The sequence below is a fragment of the Thamnophis sirtalis genome, unplaced genomic scaffold (genome assembly GCF_051295495.1).
Source record: "Thamnophis sirtalis isolate CommonGarterSnake01/CBP01778 unplaced genomic scaffold, rThaSir2_p1.2 scaffold_4, whole genome shotgun sequence".
NCBI classification, from domain to species: Eukaryota; Metazoa; Chordata; class Lepidosauria; order Squamata; family Natricidae; genus Thamnophis; species Thamnophis sirtalis.
In genome coordinates, this window is record NW_028261384.1 from 135929431 (window position 1) to 135945936 (window position 16506).

Sequence of the window (16506 nt, forward strand, 5' to 3'; positions counted from 1 at the left end):
GGACACTGAAATCATCATAAATATGACTCTGTTGCCAAGCATCAAAATTTTGATTGCATGACCATGAGGATGCTGCAACGGTCTCTAAGTGTGAAAAATGGTCATCAGTCACTTTTTTCAATGCCATTGTAACTTTGGTCACTATCAAAGTTACAATGGCATTGAAAAAATTGACTGATGACCATTTTTCACACTAAGTGTGAAAATGTGACACAGCGGATGGCAGGGATTGCTTCTGCACAGCGGTGGAGATTGAATCGCTCTCTTGCCGCTGGCTCTGCCGACCCCCGGCTTCTCCGTCCCTGCCACGAGGCGCCTGCTTTGACACAGCGGGTGGTGGGGATTGCTTCTGCACAGCGGTGGAGATTGCATCGCTCTCTCACCACTGGCTCTGCCGCACCCCCCCGGCTCCTCCGTCCCCACCACGAAGAAAGCCAACTTCACTTACCAACTTCAATATGATGGATCCTTGCAGTGATTGATGGGATGGAAGCCCAGGGAGCAGGCAGTCAGGCAGCAGGAACAGGTAAGACACTGACTGGACTGGACTGGAGGGACAAAAAAAGCTAGGATCCCTTAGTGGTTTGGAGAGGAGGCAGGATGGGGGGGGGAAGCTAGACCACGACGGCTACTGTCAGCCCGCGGCCTCCCTAGGGAAGGCCTTGGCAAGGGAAGGCCTTCCCTTGCAAAAGCTAGGCCGCCACAGCCCACCCGAAGCCTCTCGATTCCCGCCGCCAGAGTTGCTTACCTGAAGAAGCAAAGGCGAAGGCGAAATGGAGGCTCGAGTGAGCAGCGTGCTTAAAGTTTTCCTTCCCCAGCCCGCTCACTGATATGCTGGAGTCCAGACCCAATCAGTGAGCGGCAGGCTGGGCTGGCTTAGACTTAGTGTGGATGGGCGGGGGAGCGAGCGAGTAAAGAAAGCGGCAAAATTAAAAATCAGGATTTTTTGGAAACGACGCGGGACGCGGGAAAAATTGTTGGAAAGTGTTCCTGTTCCGCCAAAAGCGGGACGTCTGGTCACCTTAAACAAACTACTCTCTCTCTCCCTACCTATCTATTGTATTTCTCTCTCTATTTCTCTTTGTCTATCCCTATACGTACCTACCTAATTACACACACTCTCTCTCTCCCTACCTACCTACTGTATTTCTCTCTCTCTCTTTCTCTCTCTCTCTTTTTATCTACTTACCTAACTACTCTCTCTCTCCCTACCTATCTACTGTATTTCTCTATCTCTTTCTCTCTCTCTATCCCTCTACCTACCCACACACCTACCTACCTACCTACCTACACACACACACACACACACACACACACACTATTTCTCTCTCTTTCTCCCTTTATCTATCTATCCACCTAACTACTCTCTATCTCTCTACCTACCTATTGTATTTCTCTCTCCCTATCTATCCCTCTATCTACCTACCTACTTTTTTTAAAAAAAAATGCCTCTTCAAAAACTTGGTGGATCTTATACTCCTGTGGTTCTTATACGCTGAAAATAATATGCAAATAGGTGGCATAATAATATGTATATTGTAAACAATTGTGGAAGCAACCAGTATATTGCTTTTTCAAAGCTGAAACTATGGTGTAAAATGAAGAAAACTTTATAGTAAAAATATGTTTAAAATAATAATAATTGCATATGCTGACAATATCACTTAAAAATGGTCACACTCTGGATTTAAAATGTAAATGCAAATAAAATACATAAACATGGCTTTTGTATTGTGATATCATATTGTCAATTTAATGAGTGCTTGATTATCATCAACATTTGAAAACAATTTGCCATTGTTTCTTTAAAAATCCAGAATTCAGATTTCTAAAGAGAATATGTTCAATATGGGTTCATGATGGATTAAGTGGTGGTGGATTAATTAATAAAATACTTGGTTAAAAGCTGCATTCCAGACTATCATATCTTCATCGATCTATAATTCCTTCCCTTTTGGAGCCTCAAGTTCGAGCTTTCCAACTGACTGTCTGAAAGGATCTGTTTGGAAAACTGATGAAGTCAGTGATGTCAAATCCACCTGTTGCTTCCCCTTTCTCATTCAGGAGGACTCTCTCCCCAGCTGAATTGTTAAAAGCAATGCCTTGAAGAAATGAGTGGATCTACTTGAAAGGGAATAGAGAGAGGAAGTTGAAAGCCATGTAAGAGAGTAGAGAATATCCTAAAACTATTATTAAATATGTATGCTTAGAAATTTGATAATTTATACTGCAAGGAAAGGTACTTATCCACTCTTGTATTAAATATAATACTATTTGAAGGTGTTGGGTAAGCTCCACATTGGGAGAGCGAGTTCGTTCAGAGAAGCATTGTGTTGGAGAATACACAAACCAGCATACAGAGACACTGCAGTTTAAAATAGGCTTTTACTTTTGTGGAAATAGAGGTATCAGAGTCCATCAAACAATCCAAGTCATACATGGTTAAGACAGTCAGTCATCAACGTCTTTCAGTTAAAGGATAATCCAAATAACATAGTCCATAATCATACAAACAGTCCAGTACACAAAGTTTGCTAGCAGTTGCAAAACATACAATAGCTCACGCTGATCACTATATGGCACTTCTAACAGCCAGCTTCCAAACACTCATATCAGATCAGCATCTAACAGTGATTCTGGCTCCATCCTACGGCCGATTGAGGAAACAGCAACCACATTTACAGCATGATTTAAAGAAACAGGTACAGCATTGTTAGATGATTTATATATTGCCAACCAAACAGTTAGATTATATTCCTAACCGAAGGGAAGGGAAAAATGAATTGAAGCAGAATGAAAATATATTTTTGAAATTATGTAAGGTTCTTAAGGGGACAAGGTGGCTCAGTAACTAAGAGGCTGAGCTTGTTGATTAGAAAGGTCAGCAGTTCGGTGGTTTGAATTCCTAGTGTCGCGTAACGACGTGTGCTTCCGTTACTTTTTCAAGGTTCTGCCAACCTAGCAGTTCGAAAGCATGTAAAAATACAAGTAAAAAAATAGGAACCAACTTTGGTGGGAAGGTAACAGCATTCGGTGCACCTTAAGCACTTCGGCATCCCAGCCACATGACCGTGAAGATATCTTCAGTCTTCATGCTTTTCTAAAATACAGTTAAGCTTAGAAGAATTACAAACTCAATAAATTTTACAGTTGAAAGAACACTGACAAATACAAAGTAAATGATACTGTGATAAATTTATGATTTTAAAATGGAAATATACTTGTTAATGTATTTATGTAATGCTTTAGGAATTCATGTAATGTCCCTGCAAATATCGGACATAATTTGATGTTCATCAATATCTGAAAAATCCTAACAGGGAATAACAATCTTAGATGACCAAAATCAAGTTCAATGCACATGTTGAAAAGGAGAAAGCATTATGTTAAAGAATCTTGTGAAATGGAGAAAATGAAGAAACAAGAGCAGAGATTTTGAAATGGGCAAAAATAATGAATCTAAATAATCATAAATATGCTACACAAATCTTTCTTTGACAGAAATGCCCCTCTGCCCCTATCACTTATATGTTTAGTATAGGTATTAGTCATTCTAGTAATTTTTAAAGCAATTTTTCTGAGCCAGAAATTAACATCTCTTTGTGAGTAGCTCCCTGTGGTTGAGGTCAGGGCGGAAAACAATGATGTAGCATTTTGGGAGGAATATGCATCCCAGTAATGCAGCACTGGAGGCCAAAATAGAGAAGACCTCCACAGCTACCATGGCTTTTCCTTTTGTGCTCAGATAGGCTGGAAAGAAGGAGATCCACACACTGCAAAAGGCCAACATGCTGAAGGTGATGAACTTTGCTTCGTTAAAGCTGTCAGGTAATTTACGGGCAAGGAAAGCCACAATAAAGCTGGCGATGGCCAAGATACCCATGTAGCCCAAGACACAGTAGAAGAAGAAAGCTGACCCCTCATTGCATTGTAAAATCATTTCTTGAGGCTGTGAATGCATGTCCAACTCTGGGAATGGGGGAGATGTCGACAACCAAACAATGCAAATACATACTTGGAAGAGAGAGCAGGAAATGACAATAGAAAAGGCCAATCTTTTCCCCACCCATTTCCTCATCTGAGATCCAGGTTTAGTGGCCATGAAAGCAACAACTACAGTGGTGGTTTTGGCCAGTACACTAGAAATAGCCACTGAGAAAGTGATGCCAAACATTGATTGTCGGAGAAGGCAGGTCACTTTTCCAGGCTGGCTGAGGAAGAGCAAAGAGGAGAGAAAACAGAGCAGAAGAGAGACAAGGAGGGTGTAGGTGAGGGACCTGTTGTTGGCTTTGACAATGGGAGTATCCTTGTGCTTAATAAAAATTCCAAGAATCCAAGAGGTCCAGAAGAAGAAACCAAGAGCTGCTGAGGCTGAACCAATTCCTAAGGATTCTTCAAAAATTAGGAAAACTAGCTGTTTCAGTTTACATCCATTCTTTTCTTTATTTGGATAATGATCTTCAGAACATTCAAAGCAATCTTCCATATCTGGAAGGAAAATCAACATATTTCTTTTCATCTAGGCATTCCATACTATTGAGGGGTGCTTGGTGCTCTCTGTGTTTGCTTGTTTCCTTGTAAATGTTTCATCGACCCAAACTAAATACCATCAAAATGTCTTGCCAGTCTATGTGGATGGGGACCTACTTAGAGAGTCTTTGGTTGAACTGTTTACTGATGGCCTTTTTGCAACTTCTTCTTTTTTAAATAATCTTTATTAGTTATACATTTTTTAAAGAATAAAACATAGAAACACAAATACAACTTTAAACATACACCCCTCCCCACCCCACGGTGACAGTCATTCACAGCCCAACTTTTTTTCCCCTTCCTCATTGTTTAGTCTCTAAGCAGCATCTTCTCGTTACAAACTTCAGGGATCTATTACAATACCCATGTTCACTTTTAGTTCCCATTGTTAACAATTGCTATTTAACTTTCCCCGTTTTAAGTCCCTGCTGTTCTCCTTGTTGCCTACATATACCAGAGGTTCCAGCTAAGATAATGTTCCGTTTCTCCTTTTTCCCTCAGCCAACCCGTCATTCTGTCCATTTCTGCACATTCATAGATCTTTTTAATAATGGCGTTTTCCGATGGTATGGTAGTAGATTTCCAAAATTGTGCATAGGTTAATCTTGCAGCCACAATTATATGTAGGCTCAAATGCCATATAGATTTACTCATGTTTTCTGGTTTCATGCTTAGTAGAAAATTCTCGGTTTTCCATTTCATGCTTGCCCCGGTAACCTCTTTTAGCCAGTTTTGAATCCTTCTCCAGTATTTTGTGGCCTCTGTACAATACCACCAAATATGGTAGAATGTGCCATCCCTTCTTCCACATTTCCAATACAGTGGAGATAACCCAGGAAACATTTTGGCTAACCTCGTTGGGGGGAAGTGCCATCTATTAACCATCCTGTATACTTTTTCTTTAAACGCTGTAGATATTGTAAGTTTAATAGTCTTACTCCATAGAGCCCACCATTTGCCCATTTCAATCTCATAGCCAAAGTTTCTCTCCCATGTTATTAGATGGCTTTTATCCATCTCTTCTTTAGCATCTTGAAAGGTCAAAAAATGATAGGTCTTCAAGAACATTTTCTTTTCTCCGCCAAACAAAATCTTATCCAACTCCGGAAGGTTTGGGTAGATCCCAAACCATTCCTTTTTGCTTTTAAACCTATTTCTAATCTGTAAATATTCCCACCATTCCAGACTCCTACCCTGCTGCTCTATTTTCATCTTTGTTTTCATCTTGCCATCTTCTCTCATAATATCTTTATATGTTATGTTTCTTGTCCAGTTAAATACACTGGGATGCGTTAAGGCCTCCAACGGTGCCAACCAACACAGAACCCTAAGATAATACTTTTTCCTCATCTTTTCCCACACCCCCATCAAAATCTTCCGAATATAATGTCCCATGAAGTACCTATGGGAGTATCTCTTCCTTGCCAGAGGGAGGCATGCCATCCCTGGGGGAGGTCATGTCCCTCTATAGCCAATAGGCGCCTTCTACTCAACGTCACCCAATCCTTCACCCATGTCATAATTGCTGCATTATTATATGCTTCCCAGTTGGGTACTCCGAAGCCTTCCAGTTCTTTACGTTTTTGAAACATTTGGCCTTTAATTCATGCTATCTTGTCTTGCCATATAAATCAAGTCAATATTGTCTCCAAGGATTTTAAAAATTTTTTGTCCAATTTAGTCGGTGCCGTTTGAAACAAAAATTAAAATTTCGATAGTACATGAGTCTTAACTGTCCCAATCCTGCCCATCAAAGACAGTTGTTTGCCACTCCAATTAGTCATATCCTTAGAACCTGTTGTAGTAATTTCATATAATTATCTACCTTGAGAGAGGAACATCTCTCCATAAACCAAATTCCCAAGTATTGTATTTTGTGGGCCATGTTAATCCCTAACAGGCTTTGTACTTCCCTTTTCTGGTTCAAAGTCATATTCTTAATTAACAGTTTTGTCTTCTCTTTATTTATACATAACCCCGCTATCATACTGTTCTCCTCTATTTTATGTAAAAGTTGTATCCCAGAAGCCATAGGATCCTCCAGAATAAAAACAAGGTCGTTGGCAAAAGCCTGGACCTTAAATTCCTGAGCTTTAACTCGTAACCCTTTAATTTGTATATCACTCCTCACTATTCTAAGAAGGGGTTCTAATGTAGGGATAAATAGTAAGGGGGATAACTGGCATCCTTGTCTTGTGCCTTTACCAATCTCAATATCACTCGCCTCTTCTCCATTTACCAATAATGTCGCAGTTTGTCGTACATAAATTGCCCAAACTGTGTTTAAGAAGTTTTCTCCAAACTTCATATTTTCAAATTGTGACAACATAAACTTCCAATTTACCCGATCAAAAGCCTTTTGTGCGTCGAGAAACATAAAGGCCACTTGTTTGTCTGGCCGGGCTTAATAATATTCTAAGGCATCCAAAATAATTCTAACATTATCTTTCAAATGCCTTTGCGGCAGGAAGCTGTTCTGATCAGGGTGTATAAATTTGCTAAGGAAGAATTTAAGTCTATCTGCCAGTATAGCTGCAAAAGATTTTATAATCCACATTCAAAAGTGAAATGGGCCTATAGTTTTTAATTTGGGTATGGTCAAATTATAGTTTTTAATTTTGGTATGGTCTTATTTTGAGATCTTAGGTAGATTTGCATTATCTAAAAATTCCTTAATTTGGTCCTCAGAAATTTCCCCTCTACTATATAGTTGCTGAAAAAAACCTTGAAAAATTTCCCGTGATTTCAACTAATTCCCCTTTACTATTCTGCAGTTGAGCTATACATCTGCTCTCTCTTTCTTTCCGTAGTCTATAAGAGAGCCAACAACCCAGTTTGTTAGCATCCTCAAAAAAGTTTTGCTTAATCCCCCTAAGTTTCCGAGCAACATCCTCATGATCTAGAAGAGATATCCCGTGCTTAATTCTAGCCATTTCTTCTTTTTTTTTTATCATCTAGTGGGTCCTGTTGCAAGGCTTTTTCCACCACCTTCAGTTTGGTTACCCATTTTGCCCTCTCTTCTAATTTTTTCCTCTGTGTGCCTATTCATGTCTTCTGACCCCAGTTGGTATTCATGGATAGATTCGGACAGTATTCTGCCTGTTCTTCCTATTTAGTGGTGGTTGCAGTTCTTATATTGTACCTTTACATGACTCTTGTTTTTCTTCTGTGCTTGCTCCGTCTTTTGGTTTGCTTAGGAAATTTTGATGGGCTTTAGTTGGCTCATGTGCTACACTGATTCTATATGATTGTCCAGTTTGTTTGGTGGCTTTTGAGATATTGTTGATGTATAACAGTGTAATTCTGTTTAGGGTTTGTGTTTGTTGTGCTGTATTGGATTGAGTGGTTAGGAACATTTTGTTGAAGATGTGTGGTAATGCATTTTTTAAAAATGTGTTGCATAGATTCTCCCTTTCCATTTTCTGTTGTTCTGGGTTGCAGAACTGTATTTGGGCTACTTTAAATAAAGTCCTTACTCTGGATACCCAGACAACAGAAAGCAAACAGCATTCCTTACTAGCAGTGATTATGTTACCTACGTAGGATAATTAAACATCTGCAAGAAAACAAGTAAGCTCAGAGATCCCCAAGGACCCCTCATTTCAACCCTGAGCTACAAATATTCTTCTTTATTGGTATTCCATATTATCGAAAATCTCCTTATTAAAGTTATGCATAGAAGCATTTTATTAAACTTTTCCTTAAGTCAAATGAAAAATGGTAGAATTACTACCCTACCATTATGGTTTGAAATCTTCCCTTCTGGGCATGGAACACAGTCATAGCAGCAGAACTGATCCCCCTCAATTCCTTTCTTCCAGGATCCAGGTAAACAGGGGTCATTGCATCGAGAAAATGGAGGAACCTGGCGATAAGCACAAAAGGTTTTGAAATTGGACGAAATTAGAGTTAGATTCTGTAATTTTTCTCCTTTATGGAGGGGAATTATTTTTGACTTCCCAAAGGATTGATAAAAGATGCAGGTATTCAAAAAATTAGAAATTGTAATGATGTACAAAATTTCCTGCTTGAAGGACAGGGTGAACAAATCATAACACTTTGTAACTATGTCATGGAAAGTAATACTGAACTTATTAATTTCCTCTGCAACTTAAAAGATGTGGAAACCATAATGATGTAAAAAAGGTCCTATTTGAAGAGCAGGGGAAGTAAATAATTGCACAGGGGAGCAATTTCATGGAAAAATGGCTGCTCTTGTGTTTTCAAACGGATGTGCAAACCAAACATGCCAACTTGTATTGTAATGTCATTTTGTCAATTTAATGAGTGCTTGATATCAACAACATTTGAAAATAGTATTCCATTCTTTCTTTAAAATCCAGGAATCAGATTTTGACTGAGATTAGGTTCAATATGGCATTATAATAGATTATGATATAGTCAATTCACTAATTTGATACCTGATTAAAACCTGGACTCCAGACAATCACGTCTTCATCAACCCATAATTCCTTCCCTTTGGGAGCCTCTACATCCAGCTTTCCAACTCTAACTCTCTGAAAGGATCTATTTGGAAAAGTGATCAAGTTGGTGATGTCGAATCCACCAGTTGCTTCCCCTTTCTCATTCAGAAACACTCTCTCCCCAGCTGAATTGTTAAAAGAAATGCCTTGAAGAAATGAATGGAGCTAATTGAAAGGAAATAAAAGAGAGAGGGAATTAAAAGCAACGTAATAGAGAAGACAAAAAGATATCCAAGTTACATTCACCCATTCTGCCCTTTCCAATAACTCTTAATAATTATGTAAACTTAGAAATATTATAATCAATATCGTATGGAAATATATATATCAACTCTTTCATTTATTTGATATTATTTATGGAAGTATAACAATGCAGAGAATCGGAATGAAAATAGGCTTTTGGAATTATATCACTTTCTCCATTTATTAACAAAAACTAATTCAAGATAGATAATGTATAATATTTACTCATTGGTACAAAGCTATTTGAGAGTCTGAGGTCTGGTTAATTTTCAGATTTTAGAATTTGAAACAGAAGCTTTCTTTAATAGATAAATTAGAGTTAGAGACTGATAGAGACTCATTCTGCAAATATAAGGTTGTTTCATACTATGCATGCCACATTTAAAAAGGGCCTAAGATGCCTCTAAATATCCCAAAGAGACAGAAAAAGTAGTTAGTCAATTATTTGAGAATTGATTAGTTTTTGGAGAAATAACAAAAATAATATAAATTATCTTTTTCACTATTACTTTTCAAGCTATGCTGATTTATTAAATATTTTTAATCATTTTTGGTATGTATTTTATACAGAACAACATAACACAGATGCAAGATACCTTGAATGATTTCTAGTAAAACAGCCAGATCAATGAGAAGATGCTACAACATTTCAAACAAATGGCTTTCTAATAAACAACTTGTGACCAAAAAAAGCTTCAATATGTTCAAAACAAGAAAAAAGACAACGAAACAATTGGTCCATTGCTGGGAGAAAGTGTCAAGAAGGTACAATCAACAGGGAGAAAGCAAAACTGCTCAACTTATTTTTTGCCACTCTCTTTCCACAAAGGGAAAAAACAACCCAACCTATCAAAAACAACACTACAAAAAACGGATTAGGAACACAAGTTAAAATGGGGAAGAAAATGGAATGTAAGCACCTGTCTACCCTAACTGATTTCAAGTCACCAGGACTGGATAGATTACACCAGAAGGTTCTGAAGGAACTGGCAGATTGGATAGCAGTATCGCTGAACTATATCTTTCAAAGATCCTAGAGCACTATGGAACAGCCAGAGGACTGGAAAAGAGCTGATGTAGTTCCTATCTTCAAAAAAGGAAAAATATAGATCCAGGAAACCACAGAGCTATCAGCCTGACCTCAATATCAGAGAAGATTCTGGAAAAGATAATCAAGCAATGAATCAGAAAAAACTAGAACCTCACAAAGAAAAAACCCAAAAACCAACATGGTTTTGTCAAAAAGAGATCATGCCAGACTAATCTTGTTGCATTCTTTGGCAAAGTGACAAAATTAGTTGATATACTTGGACTTCAGTAAGGCATTTGATGAAGTAGACCATAACTACTACTAGATAAAGTACAAAAATGTGGGTTAGATAGCATCACCATCAGATGGATTCAGAACTGACTGACCAACTGCACTCAATGTGTAGTCGTCAATGGAATTTCATCTACATGAAGGAAAGTATGCAGTGGGGTACCCAAAGGCTCTGTTTAAGGCCCAGTACTCTTCAACATCTTCATCAATGACTTGGAGGGGGGAACATATGTGGAACTCATCAAATTTGCAGATGACACCAAACTGGCAGGAATAGCCAACACTCAAGAAGATTGACTCAAGATACTGAAAGATCTTGACAGACTTGAACATAGGAGGCTATCCAATAAAATGAAATTCAATGGTTAAAAAAGTAAGGTTCTACATTTAGGCATGAAAATAAATACAGGTACTGTATATGTAGCTCCTTGCTCAATAGTAGTAATTTTTAGGAGGGATTTTGGAGTCCTGGTGGACAACCATTTAAATATGAGCCAGCAGTGTCCAGCAACTGCCAAAAAAATCCATCCCAGTTCTAGGCTGCATAAACAGAGGGATTAAATCAGGATCACTTGAACAGTTAATACCACTTTAAATTGCCTTCGTAACGCCACACATGGAATACTGCATTCATATCTGGCTGCCACAATGTAAAAAAAAAGATGCTGAGACTCTAGAAAGAGTGCAGAGAATAACAATAAAGATGATTAGGGGACTGGAAACTAAAACATATGAAGAACGGTTGCAGGAATTGGGTAGATTAGAGATTAGATAACCATTTGTCTGAAGTGGTGTAGGGTTTCCTGTCTAAGCAGTGGGTTGGACTAGAAAAACTCCAAGGTCCCTTTCAACTCTGTTATTCTATTCTATTCTATTCTATTCTATTCTATTCTATTCTATTTGCATTGTAAATATCTGCTATTATGGAGCAGCCAGAATTTCTGAAGGCAATTTTTCCCCAACTAATTACTGTCAAGAAAGGGTTCTATTTCTATTTTTTTCTACACATGTAAAATATATTAAGAGTTTCCACAATGGGTTAAAAAGGTAATTCTATTTCAAACTGCTGATTGAAATAAAAGAAGCCTCCAGTGCAAATGGAATACCTGCCAAGGCTGTAGCTGTGGAAGATCAGGGTTTTTACTCGTCATGGTTTTCCTCCTTTTGAACCTCAACATGTCTAGAGCCTGCAAAGCATGAGCCACAGCATAAACAGCATTGTAGACGCTGTAGCTTTGGCCAGTCATTTCCATTTCAAACAGAGGTGCAGGAAGATCCTCCAGCTTCATCTCCTCAGTGCATCTCCTACTGTGTATTTCTTGTAACTCTGACTTTGGAAATGAACAGTCAAATGACTGTTCCCAAATATCCTGTCGAAACCCATCTCTGGAGTCTGAAAGAGGTTTGATGGTCTGAACAAATTCCCTGAAACCTACAACAGCTTTTGAATGAATGGTGAAGGAAAGAGCCCCATGGAACATCTTGAGATCCCAACTGATTTGAACACCTGTTAGTGCAAAATCAATCATTGCAGTCACGATCCACACCTTCCCAAATAAGGCAGTTTCTTTGCTTTCAGGATCTGACATAAATATTACAAGTCTTAGCCAAACAATTGTTCCGGATTGTCCATAGACAAGAAATGCATTGGATTTGCTACTCAACATATTAATTGAATTAATGAAAATTCGTAGATAGGTTTCTTCCAAGTTTTCAAAGTATAATGTGGGATCAAGCCTTTCTATGAATGCTGAACATATTCCATTCTGTGAAAGTAAGGCCTGCATTTTCTGTAAGAATTTTTCTCCATTGTTATTAAGAACATAAAATATCCCAATCCATGTCCACCTAAAATGGTGAAGCAGTTGGATGATCCCAATGTACTGCTTTTCCTCTTTGGGGACCATGAAATAAAGTGAAGAGAGCTTACTGGTCTCAAATTCCTCCTGAGGTAATGCGACACAAGTTAGCTAAAAGAAAGTCCAATAGAATTCTGGTGAGACTTTTTTAAAAATTTAATTTTTTTATTTGTTTCCATTTAAAATATATCCAAGGAAAATTGTTGTCCTAGCATTTCCTAAAGAATATAGATACAATTTTGGGGGAAATATTTCTATCATATGCACTAGATCAGGGGTGTCAAACTCAAGGCCCAGGGGCTGGATCGAGCTTGGGAAGTTCATAGATCTGGCCCACAGGGCTTCCCTGGAAACAGTGAAGGACTAGCCCCTGGTTCCTCGGCCTGGCCCTCCCAACCTCCATTTTAGCTTTCAGCGTGCTGGAGGATGTTCTCACAGCTGAAAATAGAGCTTGTGAGGGCCCCCTGTGCCCCTTTGGCTGGACCTAAGTGTAGTACATAAAATAATCTGCTACAATGTCCTATCTTTCAATGACTATTTCAGCTTCAAACACAAAAACACATGACCACACAATAGTTGCAAACTTAAGGTAAACCACTCAAAACTCGATTTCAGAAAAAATGACTTCAGCAACAGAACTGTCCATGCCTGGAATGCACTACCTGACTCTGTGGTTTCTTCCCCAAATCCCCAGAGCTTTAACCTTAGACTGTCTACTATCAACCTCACCCCATTCCTAAGATGTCTGAAATGCTCCTGCATAAACGCACCAGCGAGCCAACTGTCTGTGTCCTAATGATCCTTTTTTTATTCATATCCATTTCATGTATTAAAATCATGTTTATACTTAAATATGTTATCTAATACATGCTTCACAAAATAAATAAAATAAATAATAAAATCAATTATTTTAGCAAAGCAATTCAAATATTCCTTCAGCTACTCCTGATATTCACTTTGTGTAACTGGCATGGTAGTTTCAGATAACAATGCTAAGTATTTGACATTAAGGCATGCAGAACATTCTAACACTTTTTAACAGAAAGCCAGGCCTAATTTTTTACGTGTATTAATTATTCCATTACAACAATAAGATTAAGAATTTTCTTCTAAACCCCTTTAAAACGTACTTGTGGAATCTTTAAGAATCCTATAATTTCAGCTATATAAGATGATGTGGCAAAATCCAGTCCCCCAATGATAGCCTTGAGATTCTTCTGGCTATCACATTTGTAGTTAAGGACAAATTCCTGGGATTTAAAAAGCAGGTCCAGAGTGGTACGATAGGTCAATCTTGGGTTGTTGTAACTGTCATAGATATGGAACCCAAGAGTAAAATTGGGTAAGATCTGGGAGTCCTCATTGATCTCCTTCACAGCAAAGGCCAAGGCAAGGATGTGCTGGTAGAACTTCATTACTACACTGCAAAGGATTTAAATACCCCATTTGAAAAAGAAAGTTTATTATTCTCATAAGCAAGGTTGCATCATTTCTGTATGAATAACTAACATTTCTTTCTCTGATTAAAGTAGGAAAGTAATGGGTTTTCTAACATGCTGAATATTTTGTACAACAACATATGTACAACAAAATCAATTCCATCATATATCAGTCATTTATTCTATATATTTTGTTAAGAATGATGATACAGATTTAAAACAAATATTACAAATGTCATTCAGAAGATGTTTTCCACTAAAGCTTTATACATTATATTACAAGTACTTTAAAATCAAGTAAAAAACCATACAATGTATTCTCCCATAAATAGAAGGACTAGTTATAACATCTATATTGATACTCTCATAAGTAAATTTGAGGAAACAGATTAAGATTAGGAAAAGAGGGGAAAAAAACCTTACGCTGGTATGTCGTAAGGTGATATAGAAGGATATTCCTTAAAATCAATACCGAAAAGGTTGTAATAGATGTGGGACATCATCCCTCCAATGACAAGGTCACCAGGTTGGTACCACTCATGAGGAATAAGGAAAGCATCACTCGCAGGGCAGCTCAGCGTCCCTATTTTCTTCATCAAGAATACTAGAAGCAGCAACATCCACACTCTTGAAAATGTCTCTGTCTTTCATCATGATTCCTTCAAATTTATATCTGAGAGTGCACCTAATCAGAAAACCTATCATTGTCTATAAGGATGCCCTTGAGATTGCCAATTCATTTCCTGAATTGCATCAGGATTTGAGCATGTATTCTGACAGAGGAGAATAAATGGGAGGAAACCTGTAGGAAGGACTCTGAAACAAAGCTGTGCCAATCCCCCTGGGGTTCAAAATGCATTGATTGTTGCTGAATTGAAATATCCTCCTGTTCAGTCTTTGATGTTTTTGCCTAGTTTAGAAAATATGGTGGTTTCTGTAGGAGATAATTACTTTGTTGTTGATAAGAGAAAAGATAGATGATGTTTAAATGCTTTTTGAAATGCACAATTGCTAATAAAATGTACAGAGGGGAATTTGCTATACCAAATACACCCGACTTTTGGAATTTATATTCTGGTTTACAATAAATAGTAGGTGCAGTTCACTCTCCTTTGCATAGCGTTAAGTTGCCTACCAGTGGTGGGATTCAAATTATTTTACTACCGATTCTATGGGCATGGCTTGTTGCGCATGGCTTGGTGGGTGTAGCAGGGGAAGGACATTGTAAAATTTCTATTCCCACACCACTCCATTGGAAGGTTAATGTAAAATCCCCATTTCCTCCTGATTAGCTGTGACTCGGGAGGCAAAGAATAGATGGGGACAGGGCCAGTCAGAAATAGTATTTACCGATTCGCAAAAGACTCAAAGTTTCCGCTACCGGTTCATCATAAACTGCATAATATCACGTCCAATGCCTAAATATTTTGCCCATCCCTCAAATAATTATTTCCATGTTTTCCTCCCACATCCCCCTAGATGGGAAGTGATGCCTCTTTTTTTTCCACAATGGTAGATTGGGTGACATTTTTACTTAGGTTAGCCATGAGGAAGTAGCATTTTCCTTAGCATTCCCCAAATTTAAATTTTCAGTTGCTTAACAATATACTTAAGAACTGGGAGAAGATTATGAAATAGGGTTCAAGCAAATGGTGAAAGCAGCGGCAGATGAAACTGCTGGAGGGGCTTTAGTGGTTAAGAATTTGAACTGTTACAGCATTTAAGAACAGTTTTAGAAGACTTCCTGTGGGAGGAGCTGTCGCCGAAGGAGCTCAACGGAGCCCCTCTCAGAGTTCTGGTCTGTATATCTAATTAAGATCAATAGATATCACCCCTTTCTGGCAGAAAGGGGCAGGCAGAAGCTCAGGTGCTAGGATTTATTCGTAGTTCACAGCCCCCTTTCTTTTTTGGGGGGGCTGCGAACGGAGAAGAGATCCAGCGTAACTGAGCTCTTATCTCCAGCCAGTTCCTCGCAGCTGCCTTTTTGCAGCCCTAGACAGGCGATCCCCCCCCCCCTCAGGACAATGATAAATTGCTTAAAACAACTTAAGGCTAACACGAGCGGGTCTTACTCCTGTGATGTTTTTTTTAAATAACTATCTAAACACCAGCCTTGTTTTTCCTTTGAAACTTCTTTGTTCAACTGGGCTACAAAATGGCGTTTTTACTGTGTTGGTGATTGATGACGTAATTAACCGGCTTTATCTCCCCGGAGATTGCTACTCATTAACAAGCAAAATCTACAAATAATTTATTGAGAACTGACCAGGTGAAGACACTGTTTATCTGTTTATTCTCAGCTTTTATCTATAATGCCTCCCAGGTCTAAGCAGGCAAAAAAATCCCCCCCGCATGTGCTTAAAGAACTTGTTAGTAAATCGCTGCCTTTGCCTCCTACACCCCCTACTGGAGATTCCTTGACACAGGAGCTTTTTTTTCAAATACTCAATGACTTTAAACAAGAAATCAAAGAATTTGTGCTGGATTTATGCGATAAAATACAGACTAAAATTGCCCAAATAAAGGTGGATATGTTTGAAGTTACGTCTACTTTGACAGATTATATCGAAGAAATGGAGACTAAACTGGAAACTTTGGAGGAGGCTAATTCTAATTTGACTTCCAACATC

General features: G+C 38.4%; 2 protein-coding genes across 2 annotated transcripts; both read right to left on the minus strand.

Moving 5' to 3' along the window:
• Positions 1–3589: 3589 nt before the first annotated feature.
• LOC148046808 (vomeronasal type-2 receptor 26-like) lies at positions 3590–12485 on the minus strand. Its single transcript, XM_087714975.1, has 4 exons — positions 11685–12485; positions 8952–9173; positions 8269–8395; positions 3590–4488 (listed from the first exon to the last, which is right to left on the minus strand). The coding sequence occupies exons 1-4, from the start codon at positions 12483–12485 to the stop codon at positions 3590–3592; spliced, it is 2049 nt and encodes a 682-aa protein (XP_087571101.1).
• Positions 12486–13546: 1061 nt separating this feature from the next.
• On the minus strand, positions 13547–14496 carry LOC148046809 (vomeronasal type-2 receptor 26-like). The gene is made up of 2 exons (XM_087714976.1): positions 14300–14496; positions 13547–13859 (listed from the first exon to the last, which is right to left on the minus strand). The coding sequence occupies exons 1-2, from the start codon at positions 14494–14496 to the stop codon at positions 13547–13549; spliced, it is 510 nt and encodes a 169-aa protein (XP_087571102.1).
• Between the last annotated feature and the right edge of the window lie 2010 nt (positions 14497–16506).

What these genes read in the sequence shown, in the direction of transcription:
- LOC148046808 (XM_087714975.1), bottom strand. Translation starts at nt 12,485, where the DNA reads ATGGTCCCCAAAGAGGAAAAGCAGTACATTGGGATCATCCAACTGCTT. An exon ending in CACAGCTACAGCCTTGGCAG is followed by an intron (nt 9,174 to 11,684) that starts GTATTCCATTTG and finishes AATTAGCTCCAT; the next exon opens with TCATTTCTTCAAGGCATTTC. An exon ending in GAAGATTTCAAACCATAATG is followed by an intron (nt 4,489 to 8,268) that starts GTAGGGTAGTAA and finishes TTTTCCTTCCAG; the next exon opens with ATATGGAAGATTGCTTTGAA.
- LOC148046809 (XM_087714976.1), bottom strand. Translation starts at nt 14,496, where the DNA reads ATGTTGCTGCTTCTAGTATTCTTGATGAAGAAAATAGGGACGCTGAGC. An exon ending in TCACCTTACGACATACCAGC is followed by an intron (nt 13,860 to 14,299) that starts GTAAGGTTTTTT and finishes AATCCTTTGCAG; the next exon opens with TGTAGTAATGAAGTTCTACC.